At 39.0% G+C, this 14,398-nt stretch overlaps 1 protein-coding gene across 1 annotated transcript; it reads left to right on the top strand.

Annotated features, from left to right (window-relative positions):
• The first annotated feature begins 769 nt into the window (after positions 1-769).
• LOC129353725 (synaptogyrin-3-like) lies at positions 770-14,081 on the top strand. Its single transcript, XM_055023080.1, has 4 exons — positions 770-1,103; positions 8,135-8,369; positions 9,137-9,282; positions 13,313-14,081. Exons 1-4 carry the CDS (start codon positions 999-1,001, stop codon positions 13,538-13,540), a joined length of 714 nt encoding a protein of 237 aa, XP_054879055.1. The 5' UTR covers positions 770-998; the 3' UTR covers positions 13,541-14,081.
• The last annotated feature ends 317 nt before the right edge of the window (positions 14,082-14,398 follow it).

The following is a 14,398-nucleotide window of genomic DNA, read 5'->3' as shown; positions in this document are numbered from 1 at the left end:
AGTCTTTTCAAGTAATTTGATCATGAGAGGGTTAAACTATGAGGGGAAACCCCAGATTATGTTATGGCTTTGGAAACTCCTAATAGTTTAACTGAATCATTTGATTGGAGATTCATTTGTGGTTATAAGGTGGAGATAGGTGCAGTGTCCAAGAGATGAACATGTTTTAGCCCAGAATGTACAAATCAAACCCAGAAGAAAAACCAAAGACCAAAGACGATGACAATTCAAAACGTTCTGTAACGCTGGCACTCCAATTAACTTTTTTGAAAGTTACTGATGGATGGATGGATGGATGGATGGATGGATGGATGGATGGATGGATGGATGGATGGATGGATGGATGGATGGATGGATGGATGGATGGATGGATGGATGGATGGATGGATGGATGGAAAAAAAAAACGTTGAAAATATTAAAATGTCCGCAGAAAATACGTGTTTAGATCTTGTGCTTCTTCTGTAAGGGCAATTTTGATATGTTGAAATCTTTAAGGAAGATCCTGGTTCGCCTTCATCTTCTTAAATAGAAAAAGACCAACATCCATATAAAGCAAGACAAAAACAGAAAGGCAAACGTGGATTTGTTGAGATGGAGGTGTTGGAGTCGACTGAGGACGGAGCGGCGATGCTGCAGCCTGAGATGAGCCTCGGTGACGCGATGTGACGCCATCTGCTGGCTGGAGGAAAACGCTCTCTCTCTGTCTCTCTCTCTCTCTCTCTTTCTCTCTCTGTCTCTCTCTCTCTCTCTCTCTCTCTCTCTCTCTCTCTCTCTCTCTCTCTGTCTGTCTCTCTGTCTCTCTCTCTCTGTCTGTCTCTCTCTCTCTTTCTCTCTCTCTCTCCTTCTCTCTGTCTCTCTCTCTCTTTCTCTCTCTCTCTCCTTCTCTCTGTCTCTCTCTCTCTTTCCCTCTCTCTGTCTCTCTCTGTCTGTCTCTCTGTCTCTCTCACCGACTCTTCTCGCTTTCTCAGCCTCGTTCAGGGAGCTGAAATTCGGAGGGATGGAGACAGTGGGTGCGTATGGAGCGATGAAGGCCGGGAGAGTCCCCTTCGATCCCGTCGCGTTTTTCACGCATCCCCGCACCATCCTCAGACTGCTATCGTGGGTAAGCCTCCTCTTCCAAATGCGTGATGCGGGTCTCCATGAATAGTCGGGCCTCCCTGCAGCTCCCCTTTCTGATTTTCTGCTTTGCGACAATTACTTCTGCATTTTATAGAATGCTTTCCAGTCAAGCTTTCCAGTTGTGTTTTTAGACAAAATCTTAATTTGAGGAACTGAATTTTTCTGTTTCTGTCGATAAGAAGCCAACAAAAGAAGGTTTTATGTTTTAAAAGCTTCGGCTCAAGATGAAACCCTTGTTTCCATTGTGATGTGATGCCGTGCAGCTGTGAGTCATCATGTGTCTGTTTTCTCTTATTATTCATCTTAGTACGGTTTAACAGAAGTGCTTTGCAAAAATGTACATTTGAATAAAAATGAACAACTGAAAAAGCTCAATGTAGAGAAAGAAACTCTCAGACATATGCATTTGACAGATCAGTAAAAAGCTTTTTGATGCCTTCATGGATAAAAGGACATTAATAATTAATCATTTTGTTAGAAAATCATAAAGAACTCTCCATCAGATGTCGCCTCCAGCTCTCACAGTGAAGTCACTTTCATTGTTAAAATAACAGAAGCAATATTTCCAACTGAACGAAATCTGAAGAAAATAAGCATTTTATTTTGACAAGACACTGCTGTGATAATATGAGCAGTCCCTGTAGCTACAAAACAAAAATAAATGTACCAACAAAAGAGAAGTTAACAGAAGGAATAATTCTGATCTGATTGAAAGTCAATTATTTGAATTCCTTTCTTAGACCAGACCCTAGTTCCTCCATTATTATTATTATTATTATTATTATTATTATTATTATTATTATTATTATTATTATTATTATTATTATTATTATCGTCACAGCTCTGATTTCAGACACTCTCAGTGACTGCGGGTTAGAGACATCCTCAAGGAGCGGATCCAAGTGGACCAACCTATCAATATAATCTCCATCAGAGGAAGACAAATTACTTTACATTTGTGTCAAAATAGTTTGACACAATTGCATAAATGAAGCAGAAGGGCTCCAATCACAGATTGATGCCATTAATTACTGAATCATCCAACAGCATCACTTCATCACTTAATCAACTTAATTGTGGAGGTGTGGAGTCCATGGGCAAGAAGCAGAGCATATTCATAAAAAATAACTTGTTCAATTTACTAAATACAGTTATGTAAACAATTTCCACAAAACTGAGTTGTGTTCAGAGGACGTGGCCCTAAAGGCAACTGGTAGACCTCTCAATTGATATTGAGTGGCCTAGGGTTTCCCAATTAAAAGTACTCAGGGAGGTCTGGCTCCCTGAGTCTGGCTCCCTCTTTATGGTGCCTACCTCTCAAACAGAAATGGTATATGAAATATATTTTATTTATTCATTCTTTTACAATATTAAAAACAGACTTTATTATTCTAATTTAAAACCCAATGAAGCACAGAACCCCAGGACAACACTAGAAACAATCTGAGACTTAAACAAGAACTTCAAATCAAATTAGTAAATGACACAAAATAATGTTAAACAAAAGAAAAGCAAATCTCATGTTGCATCAACCCAGTCCTATAAAGTTGTGCCCAGTCAAATAATTCATAAAATATAAGAAGAATGAACTCCCATTGTGGTTCTGTGGTGCTTGTACTACAACTCCAATTCTAGAGGATGTCTATTAGCCAATTAACCAAGAGCACCAAAAAATGCACCGAGGTGAGAGCATAAAATGCAACAGCAGCAATCTTAATCAGCCACACAACTGGTACATTTAGACGCTGCAGTGGAAAGACACTGAAATGGATCCTGTGTCACAAATATCCGTGATCCAAATCCTGGCCTGATGAGCACAGCGCCGCACTCATCCAATCAAGATCCAACTGCACACAGCAGACCTGACATTTGTAGCTTGGTGGGCACACCCAGTGCACTAATGAGCCCCACAATGCTGTGAAACGGAAGTGACGGGACATGATGGTTTCAAGGGCCTGAAACGGGTCGGAATTTACAGCCACTTCATGGAAACACTGTTTCCATCTAACACACCACCCGGTTACATGTATTTAGTGAAACCAATGAAAAATACACTGCAGCTCCAACTTAACTGGCTGCATATTTCTTTATTAGTTTTAATTAGGTGTTAGTTCACTTTAGATTATTACAATTTCTACACAGTGTAGTTACATGAATGAAAATTACAACACTTTTGTTCTGTGGAACAAACATTCATTCATTACATTATTCAAATTACGAGCCTAGTACCTTACAGTTATATAGAGAAGATTCATCCCTTCTTATAACACAAGAATCCACTATCAGATGGCATTTTCAAAGCCGTCTCTGTAACACACATCTCTTTATGGTGCCTACCTCTCTCAATTATGATTACTGCATAATTCAACACTAACACATAATGAGCATATAAACAGTAGTAATAGGAACAGACTAATTGCTAAAAAAAAAGAGTGCAAAACTGAAATGATAGGAACAAACAAATCCTATCCACAATCCCTCACTGAAGCCACTTGACAAAAACAGCCAAGCACAACAGAATCCCTTCATTATATGTGTAATGCAAATATATGTACTCTGGTTTCAGTTGTCATATTAAGAAACTTTTTCCATCTTCATTAGTTTTCACAATACTAAACAATGTTCACTAAAGAGCAAATTGAAAGGAAAAATGAGTCACATTTCTGTCACAGTTAACTTTAATGGCAGGTTACTTTGACTACCGTATTTGACAACCCAGAAGGTTCTTTCTATGTTGTCAACTAATAACTAATATTCACAAGTAACTTTGTTCTGACATGAGTGCCTAAACAAACAAATGGTGCAAAACAATTTTGGCTTTTTGCACTATTTGTTTTGGGGCAAAACTTTAAGTGTTAGATTTTTTAAAAGTTAAATAATACAACTTATTTGAAGAAATATAACTGCTGTTTTGTAATTCTGAAAGACTGAAAAAACTGCAGTTACAGAACTCTAGAATTTTTCTCTGACTTCAACTTCTTAGTTACAGACCACAAATATAAATGCACTAAATTATCTTCAGAAAAACAGCTGTATCACTAAAGTTCCTTAAACTTCTGAGCATGTGCAATGATTTCTTAACTTGATAGCATTTCAAATTCCAACTCATATATATCAACTAGAAAATTCCTAAAGAAATTTAACTGGGGCCTGCCAACGTGTGCCCGTTCGTTGGAAATCAGCACTTCGATGCTACTTATTAGTATCCAAAATGCTAATGTTAGCATGAATGATGTCAGTATCACTTGCATGTCGTATTGCATTCACTTCATTCATTCAGTATACTAAATATAGCTAATGCATAAGAAATAGCTAAAATGCTTATTTTAGGTAAAAGGCTAATGCTAGTGGGGGGCAGTGGAATGCTAATGTTTGTACTAATGTTAGCATTCTAGCACAATGCATTGTCTTGCTGTGCAAGACAATGCATTACCTGAGAGGTAAAGGTAATACAAGCCAATATTACTGCACCGCTTATGACAGTGTGCTAACCTGAGAGCTTTGGAGCTTTTATTTTGAAATTTTCAGTATGCTTAATTCTAAGTGGCCACACTAATCCACTGTTTGGGTTAAAACAGTTATATAATGCCCAAAAGAGCAGTTTCCTGGTGTATACAAAAATTATTTTGAAATTTTCAGTTCGCTTCATAAATTAGTCCAAACTAAACGCTCAGAGATTAGTCCAAACTAATCCCATGTGTAACAGTTGTTGGGTTAAATCCGTTAAGCCCACACACTACCCGATCAAAATGGGAGGTATAACGCTTCAATCGGGCCGATCGTGCAGTGTGTGGTGTTCAGCCAGCCACACAGCAAGAGCAACACACCACACACAAACTGATTTCTCACTAACATTTAGATTCCAGACCAAACATACAGGAAAAGCCCACTAACATGTCCGACAACAAAGAAGCAATAGCAACAGTTTATCAGCTCACTTTAAACATAAAAGATGTAACAGAAGAAAAGGTGTTGGATAAAAGCTTGGAGACAGGGCACATGGCGGCTCTGTTTTTCTTAAAAGTTAAGTTTTTTCATCTAAACCATTTGTGTGTTTAGATTATTTTTCTGTTCTGTCCTTTCTTTGAGTTTCATCAGTTAATTAGTATTTGCTGTTTTAATGTGTACAATTATATTGAGAACAATATGCACAAAATAATGTCTACAAGTCCAGTTAACTCATTTTAAAACCAGGCATTTCGTTGCTTTGTACATGTGACAGTGCAATGACAATAAAGTTGAATTCTATTCTATTCTATGTTTTACGAATGGCAATTACCTTTCTTTAAGCGTCAAGCCCTGACTAAATGAATAACCTTATTGTTATAACCTAATTATGTCACGTTAACGATGAACAGCTGAAAAATTACCGGAATCAACTGTGTTAGCAATTTTGCTCCGACTCCTTTCATTGTCATTTCTGTGGATATTCTTTGCACAAAATGTTGCTTCCACATATCATCTCAGATGTCCTTTGGACTCTGGGTTGCACCACGTTAGCTTTTTGGGGCTCCTCTCCATGTTTCTGAAGGGAAAGTACGGAGGGGAATCCGTGCTTTACAATTGGCTACCTGTCACATTCAACAAGCTGCATTCTCACGACCAGTCAGGGAAAACTCCACACATGTTGAATTGTCCGATCTCAGATGGGAGCAGTCCTGACGTTCTACTGACTGGACCCTATCAGTCGTAACACACCACACACTGCAGAACGTTCTAAGATTGTCATAAGGGGGAAATCAGGGCAATAAATTGTGTATATATATAATACACAAAACACTATGACATGACTGTAGTTCTAACATTCTCCTCAGCCTTCTTCTGTAGTAACTCGGAGTTCCACCATCATTGTAGTACTTAACTGTCAACTCAGCCCTCCGTCATCACTGTAGTTCTAACCTTCAGCCATCATGGTAGTTTTAAAGGGGCGCTAAGCCCTCTGCCCACTGTTGTGTGTGTGTGTGTGTGGGGGGGGGGGGGGGGGGGGGGTGTGAGACAGAAAGGTGGAGAAAGATTTCTAACTTTGTGAGACACCCAGTCGGTTTTTATGAAAAAAGTGGTCCAAACAACTCCTTCCCATTCAGGAACCATATTCGAAAATAATTTGAAGCATATGAGAGTGCCATGTCTTGTCTCCAATTCATATATGTAGCTCTCTCTATGCTAACCTAAGAAAGAAAGATAACAAAGGCCTGAGAGGAATATTCATTATTCCTCTTATTTTGAAATTTTCAGTAAGCTTAATTTTAAATGACCATACTAATCCAATGTGTAACAGTTGTTGGGTTAAATCAGTCACATACTGCCCAAAACAGCAAGTAGTTCTGAATGCCAACTCAGGCCTCTGTAGTGTCTGAATGTTCCGCCATAGCTAGAGCTGCTGGTTTGAACTACAAAGATGCCATCTTTGTAGTTCTGCCCTTCTCTGTGTTCTGTTGCTATAATAATTAATCCTGTGCTAACTGCCATGTTTGTGTGAGACAGCGAGGTGGAGAAAGAATTCTATCTTTGTGAGACATCCAGTCAGTTTTTATGAAAAAAGCACTCCAAACAACTCCTTCCCGTTCTGGAACCGTAAGGTCGATCCAGAATCCATTTCAAGAATATGAGAGGGCTATTTGTCATCTCTGATTGTACTGTGATTCACCTCTGTAGCTCACTCACAGTAATAACAGCAATGAGAGAGATGGTGTGGGCTGAGGTCTGAAATTTTTGAGAAAAGGATGAAAATAGATGGCTGGGAGGCTGAGTTTACTCTGTCACATGCGTTTGCTCTGAAGCGCCTTGACAAAAAACCGTCAGCCCTAGAAACATTTTGAAGACATTTTACAGGAACAGGCATTTGGTGTCATATTAGAGTACCAGTAAAGTGATTTTTGTAGGCCTGAGGACTATTTCAAAATTATTTTGGGGTCAAAAATCCACTCCATTTCTCACTTTAATGGAGCGGCAGTTGGTGTCAGTTACACTCTAAGGTTTGGCAGTTGGAAATTTAGCTAACTTTTTATGCCTCCATTTTTACTCAAAACCCCAATAAAAGTAATAGCCCTCATACTGGGATCGAGCTGCACGTTTTGATACCTTTTTTGTGGGGTTTCTTGCAGCAGTATGAGCCGCATTCACGGTGACGGATTATTAATAAATAAAGTTTAAAGAGACATTCTATTAGGTGTAGAATAATAGATGCCTTCCATGCATTGCATGCATTGGGAGGCAGTGACTGACTTGCTTTGCATGTCAGTCACTGCATTGCTATGGTAGGCCCCAATTAGTTCAACATCTCTCTGAGTTTATTTTTGAGGACAAGTTGCTAGTCAATCAAACCAAAACCAAAACCAAACCAAACCCAAACTCTAAATTTTGCATTGTTTCCTTTACACTATTAAATGACATTATATATAAATAGGTCAAGCCAAGTTTATTTGAATAGCACATCTCAGCAAGGTATTTCAAAGTGACATATGTGATAAAACATGCAAAACAACAAATAAATAATTACTTTATGCGTAAAAAAAAAAAAAGAGAAATCATTTTTCTGTTATAATTATTCAAAGGCAACTACAAGCAAATTAGTCTTTAGTCTTGATTTGAAGGAGCTCAGTACTTCGTGTGGTTTGCATTTTTCTGGAAGCTTGTTCTAGATTTGTGGTGGATATACTGCTGGAACCGCTGCAGCTGGAACAACACCGCTGCTGGAGGTTTGATTTTTTTTTTTCAGCCAGACTTGTGAAGACAATGTTGCAGTAATGAGTTCCTTTAAATCTTGCTCCGACATTAGTCCTTAGGCTTTAGATATGCCTAAGATGATAAGAAGGGCGACTTTGTGAACATCTTTAGCATATTTCCAACAAAAGAACTATTGTTCTTAAACTGATTAATTTCGGATGCATTCAAACCTCACTGCTTTGTTGAGTATGTGTATATCGATCTGCTTGGGAAATCAAGCATTCATAAATGTCTCTGACGTCATCCATCAGTGACGTCTCGTAGATGATACTTTTTCTCTGTCTGCAGGTTTTCTCCATCGTGGTGTTCAGCTGCATAGTGAACGAGGGCTACATCAACATCGGCAGCGAACGTTTACTGTGCGTCTTTAACAATAATGCTCATGCCTGTAACTATGGCATGACTGTGGGCGTGGCCTGTTTCCTTGGCAGCATCTGTTTCCTGATCCTGGATGTTTACTTCCCTTCTATGAGTAACCTCAAGGACCGAAAACGAGCGGTGCTGTTCGACCTCATCTTTTCTGGTAGAGATCAAAGACCACAAAGTCTTCCTGATTTATGCAAAGTGATAAGAGAAAACTAAAACATATATATTAAAGGAGCAGTATTATGAAAAATCTACTTTTTTGAGCATTGCATCATCTTCTAATGTTATTATCTCATTGAAATCACACATGGAGTGTTGCCTTGATTCTTTCATGCATTTCATGAGAAATTCTTGAAACTCCATGGAAACCATTCAGCTGTGCAAAACACCTGGGTGAACCGAGTGGCACCTTCAAGGACCAAGCTCCTGCTCAGAGCTGCAGTCTCCAAGCCGAGCTTCCACCTAGCAGAGCATCAATCCCCAACAACTCCCTCTCTCAGCTCCTTTGGACTAGCCAGCAGCGATTAGCAAACCCTTGCTGAAACTACTGAGCTGATCATGGGACCTACTTCTCAGTGAAACGTTGGTGAAAACGCTATTAAATGGTTAACAAAGGAGCAATGTTATGATGACTTCCTGTGGGCAGAGTTTCAGAAAGAACAGGAATTTTTGAAGAGACAAGTGACAGAATTGCAACCAATTACATTATTAAGTCAATTTTCTTTTAAGTCGTTTGATTTGATATATATATATATATATATATATATATAACTTTTAAAACAATTAGAGGTGACATAATTACTCAACTGTGCTATAAAATGGCCAAAAATGCCTGGTAAATACATTGAACTAAAGAACAACAGAAAGAAAAATGTGATACAGCTGACTGTGGAAAATAAATACAGTCCTGTTTTTCTCTTTCAGGAATGGCCAGCTTCCTGTGGTTTGTTGGATTCTGTTTTCTGGCCAATCAGTGGCAGGCCACGTCGCCAGATGAGCTGCCATTGGCCCAGGGCTCAGACGCTGCCAGAGCTATTATCACGTTTTGCTTCTTTTCAATCCTAAGCTGGGTCTGTACCTTTTTTATTCACATTATGTTGCACATTATGTTGCATACAAAGTGACATTATGTCACTTTGTATTTTTTCTTTCTGTTTTTATCATCTTCATCACCATGTGCATTTAACCCACCATATGTTGTTTTGCTTATTGATGCTATTGGAAAGAATCATATTTCTTTCTTCCACAAAGGGCTTTTGTTTAAGACTCCCCCCACTTTTTTTGTTGTCCAATATTTGAACACACTTTCACGCACCGGCAGTATGAATAACCAACAATGTTACAGTTTCACAAATAAAAACATCATTAAATAAATGCATGATTATTTATTCAATATATTGTTTAAGTGTGGAGGATGTATGCCTCTCTCCCACTGTTGGTGATAACTCTACCTTTTTCTGCAAGGAGTGTAGAAAGTCAATCAATAGCCGAAAGCAAATTTTGAACTATCCGTCCGTCCGTCCGTCCGTCCGTCCATCCATTTTCTTACACCCCTGTCCCAAGTGGGATTGAGAGGTGCTGGTGCCTATCTCCAGCTAATAGATTTTGTAATAGATTTACAACAGAATGGCTAAATATAGTGTAATGATTACTGAAGCTAGGCTGCATAGTGGTGCACTGTTGCCTTGCAGCAAGAAGGTTCTGGGTTCGATTCCCGGCCCAGGGTCTTTCTGCATGAAGTTTGCATGTTCTCCCTGTGCATGGTACTCTGGCCAATCAAACTGATTGGTCAGTTTGATTGAAGGATGTTTGTGTGTGCATGACTGTTTGTCTTGTCTGTGTTGCTGTGCGAGGGATTAGCGACCTGTCCAGGGTGACCCCACCCCTCACCTGTTGACAACTGGAGATAGGCACCAGCGACCCCACTAGAGATCAGGTGTAAAGATAATGGATGGATAGGTTTCTGAAGCTTCCATAATCCCCTTACTGAATTTCATTTTTTAATCTTGGCAGTCTCTGCAAGTTTCACTAAGATCTAGAAGCTTTGAGACGCAGACAGAAATTCTGTTTTGGCTTCATCACACTTTAATAAATAATTGCACAATGGAACATTTGGTGAGCTGTTCTTTTACACTTGGATTTAAACGAGGCCAAGAAGAGTTATACAGTAAACCCCAAATTTAACAAAATAACTATAATTCTTTCATGATGAATACAAGTTCATTATTTCATCTTACAAGATTATTTTAAGTGATTTGCTCCTTTCTAACTAGGTGGAGTTTCTGTTTTGACCAGCAATTAATTTCTGCCAAGATTTAAATGGATTCAGTAGGGTATCTTGTCAACCATTTCTGGGTGGGTGACATGAGTGTATGTGGCGCTGGTCTGGATGACCAGCGCAGCAGTGAGAGCAGTAGATTGTGTGTGTGTGAATATGTGTAATTTGTGGAACTGTGTGGAACTTTACAATTTATTCTACCACAGCTTTTATGATCTCGATCGCAATGACATGTCAGCTGGTGGTCTCCCTTACTGCTGTGATGCTTCGCTGTTATCTTTGGAGGATTATGCACATATCCAGATTCACTTCAGTATACCCTGTTGTATTAGAATTTGGGAACAAGTATGGTCAAAGTAGAATGCTCCTTCCCCTCGGAGATTATCCGGCATGATCCGACTTTGGGGAGCAGGACATCAACCTCAGTACATTCGGGTGTTAGGAAAAGGGGCCGACGGGGAGGTCTAAGGAGGCCTTAGGAGGATGCCCCTGCCCTCAGTCATCATTGCCAATGCATAAGCTGGATGTCCATCCATCCATCCATCCATCCATCCATCCATCCATCCATCCATCCATCCATCCATCCATCCATCCATCCATCCATCCATCCATCCATCCATCCATCCATCCATCCATCCATCTTTTTTCTGACCACCCTTCTCCCTAACGGGGTCGGGAGTTGTTGGTGCCTATCTCCAGCTGCGTTCCGGGCGAGAGAAGCCAGTCTGCCACAGATAAGCTGGATGTTTTACAGGCAAATGTTAAATTACTTACGAAACATAAAACCGTCTGTCTGGTTGCCCTGATTGAGCCATGGCTCAAGAAGGAGGATAGAGACTTTGAACTGGAAACAGATGACTGTTAATTATGGACTGACTGAATACTGAAGTGATGCTCAAGCAAAGTCGGTCTCTTTAATTAATATAAATACTGGTTATTTGCTTTCAGAAAATTAAAGAGAGGAAGAAGCTAAAAACTAGCGATCAGGCCCGAAACCTGGGAGTAGTGATGGACTCTGACCCGAACCTTCAGAGCCACATAAAGGCAGTTACAAAGTCGGCCTTCTATCACCTGAAGAACATCTCCAGGATTAGAGGACTAATGTCTCAGTCAGATATAGAGAAACTCATTCATACATTTATCTTTAGTCACATTGATTCCAGTAACAGCGTCTTCACAGGCCTGTCCAACCAATCAACCCTCCATAACGCTGCTGCTGGTGTTCTCACTAAAACCAGGAAGACAGAACCCATCAACCCAGATCTAAAGTCCTTCACTGGATCCCTGAAGCTCAGAGAATAGACTCTGAAGAACTGCTGTTTATAAATCACTGAACGGTTCAGCACCACAATACATTAAAGATCTGCTGTTGTTGAATAAACCTTCCAGAACCCCTCTGGTTCTGGTTCTGGTTCTGGTTCTGATCTGCAACAACCAGAACCAAACATGGAGAAGCGACGATCAGCTTCTATGCACAACAAATTTGGAACAAACTTCCAGAAAACTGCAAAACAGCTGAAACACTGAGTGTCTTAATGTCATAAATGAAACACTGACCAACATATTTATGTGTATTGATGATTTTGATGATGGTATTCATCAAAATGTAATGTTTATTTCTGTTTTTCTTTATTTTTTACTGTCTTTTATTACTTTTTTATGTTTATATTTTTATCATATAAAGCCAAACTTGATTGATTTTTCCATGCTATGTATGAGGGATTGCTGTAAAGCCAGGATCTCCAAGTTAGCTATGTTACATCTAAAACCTGATGGACAGGAGAGTTTGAGAACTGAAATCAGAGGTTGCTGCTGTCGCATCAAAATTGTCGCTGTGTTCTCATCCTGGAGGAGCAAATGCTGAGAATGGAATCTCCTGGGTTTCCTTAAATAGAAATATTTTAAAATAATGGGCATAATTAACTGATTAATGTGTGGTTGAATTTTTGAAAGTGCTTTTGTTGTTGAATTAGAACTGAATTAAAATAAATGGATTATCAACTTCCATTGCTAACAGTAATTAACACCAAACAAATCAATCATGATGTTTAAACAAAATAGGTTGATCAGGTCGTATATATTTATTATGGAATGAGTGTTCATTTATTAAATAAACAAACCCAAACCATTATTTTGCAAAATGTAAAAATCAAAGGTTAATTTGAAATATCAAAGATAAAGCACATATTATTAATAAATCCCAGTTAAAATGACAACATTTATTGGGAACTACTTAAGATTTTGTTCTTTAGCTTTTGAGACTTTTTTATTCTTCTGCAGTTTTCTAAACATATTCCTTAGACTATGTTTACCTTCTGTACCTTCCAGAGAAGTTGATTACAGTTATCTCTGAAGTATTTTTATGACCAATAACAGAAACCTTTCATGTTGTTTCTTAAACACATTATGATTGTTTCTCTGGCCTTTTCTATATTCCTATTTGTAAATAGATTTTTTTTGTGTTTTTGTATATATGTGTGGTGTTGCTTAGGCTTGCTAAGGTAAAAGAGTTTATCCTCCTCACATGGTGCAGTTGTTTGACTAAAGACTGTGTTTTATGGTCTGATAAAGTTTGCGAAAGAACAAAAGGTTAATAAATAAGCCAGCATTAGAATTGTACAGTGTGTAATGATTTTTCCTCATTTAAGATTCTTAGTCTTAATGATTAAACATTGTCTTGTCTCTTAGGGTTTATCTCAGTTTATCATTTAATATTGTTGCACCTGCAACAGTTTAGGGATAATTACATTTGCTGAATGTCCCTCTGAACGTTTGACATTAACATTAATTTTCTTTCTTGTTTATGTTTGTGTTACTAACAGGCCGTGTTGACGCTAAGCGCTCTTCGGCGCTACCTAACCGGCAGCAAAACAAACTTATTCACCTGGCAGTACCTTGACCCTCCTCCAAACAACATCCGAGCCACTCCCTACCCCATCCCCAACGGAGGCACCATCGTTACCACCAACCCCTACCAAGCCACACCCTTCACCGAAACCCTGGACCCCCAGAAACTCACACAGCATAGACCGGTGGCTCCTGCTTTTTAGAAACGCAAAAAGAGAAGATTTGATCTGAACGACACAACAATACGATGGGCTGAGGACCATCCTATTGGTTTTACTGGGACTCTATCCCCTCCAGGGAGCCATTAGATCCATTTTCACCCTGGCAACTAAGCTTTGTTCTGTTCATACACACAGATGTTGATGCACGTGAATACAGATGTTCTCACTTAACACCTGTATGCAGTTACACACCTGGAAACACAGATTCACACTGAGCAACATCCTGGCTGCATGCTTTTTGGGTGAAGTGTAGATTAACATAGATGTAGACCAGGGAAGATGCTTTCCCTTATGAGTGGACACAGTGGGAGAGACGTGGAAGCTTTGTAGCTCTTCATTAAACTCAAACTGGTCACCCAGCAGCTGAAGGTATGACCAACATATTGTGAGATGAATGCAAGAAACAACAGGAAATAGTTGAGTTTGAAGGAAATAGTTTCGACAGTGTGAAATATTAATGTGATTAAATATTTTATTGTGATTTGTTGAATTGGTAAAAAAAGAAATAAACTAGTCAACACCACGATCAAAACTGTGATTCTGCCTGTGATCACATGATCTTCAGGTGTTTTCTTAATTCTCTCTTCTTCTTTTTTTTTGCTTCTTTCACTCTTGGAAACAGTTTTCAATTTAATTATGTATCGTGAATGAGATCTGAGAACGTGTTAGGCATATCAATCCACATTTGCTTGGAAGTTGGTTAGAGCTGTGCTGAATTTATTATCAGCTGCTGACTGTCTGCCGTATTTTTAGATTGCAGGGCACATGCTAAATCGAGACGATCTTCTTCTAACAATCTTTAGGAGAAACAAGAATCAGACAGAAGTCAGAGAGGAAGAG

Source organism: Poeciliopsis prolifica, unplaced genomic scaffold (genome assembly GCF_027474105.1).
Source record: "Poeciliopsis prolifica strain line A6 unplaced genomic scaffold, Auburn_PproV2 SCAFFOLD095, whole genome shotgun sequence".
In the NCBI taxonomy this organism is placed as follows: domain Eukaryota; kingdom Metazoa; phylum Chordata; class Actinopteri; order Cyprinodontiformes; family Poeciliidae; genus Poeciliopsis; species Poeciliopsis prolifica.
The sequence above is the reverse complement of the archived record's forward strand: the minus strand, read 5'-3'. Positions and strand labels throughout refer to the sequence as shown.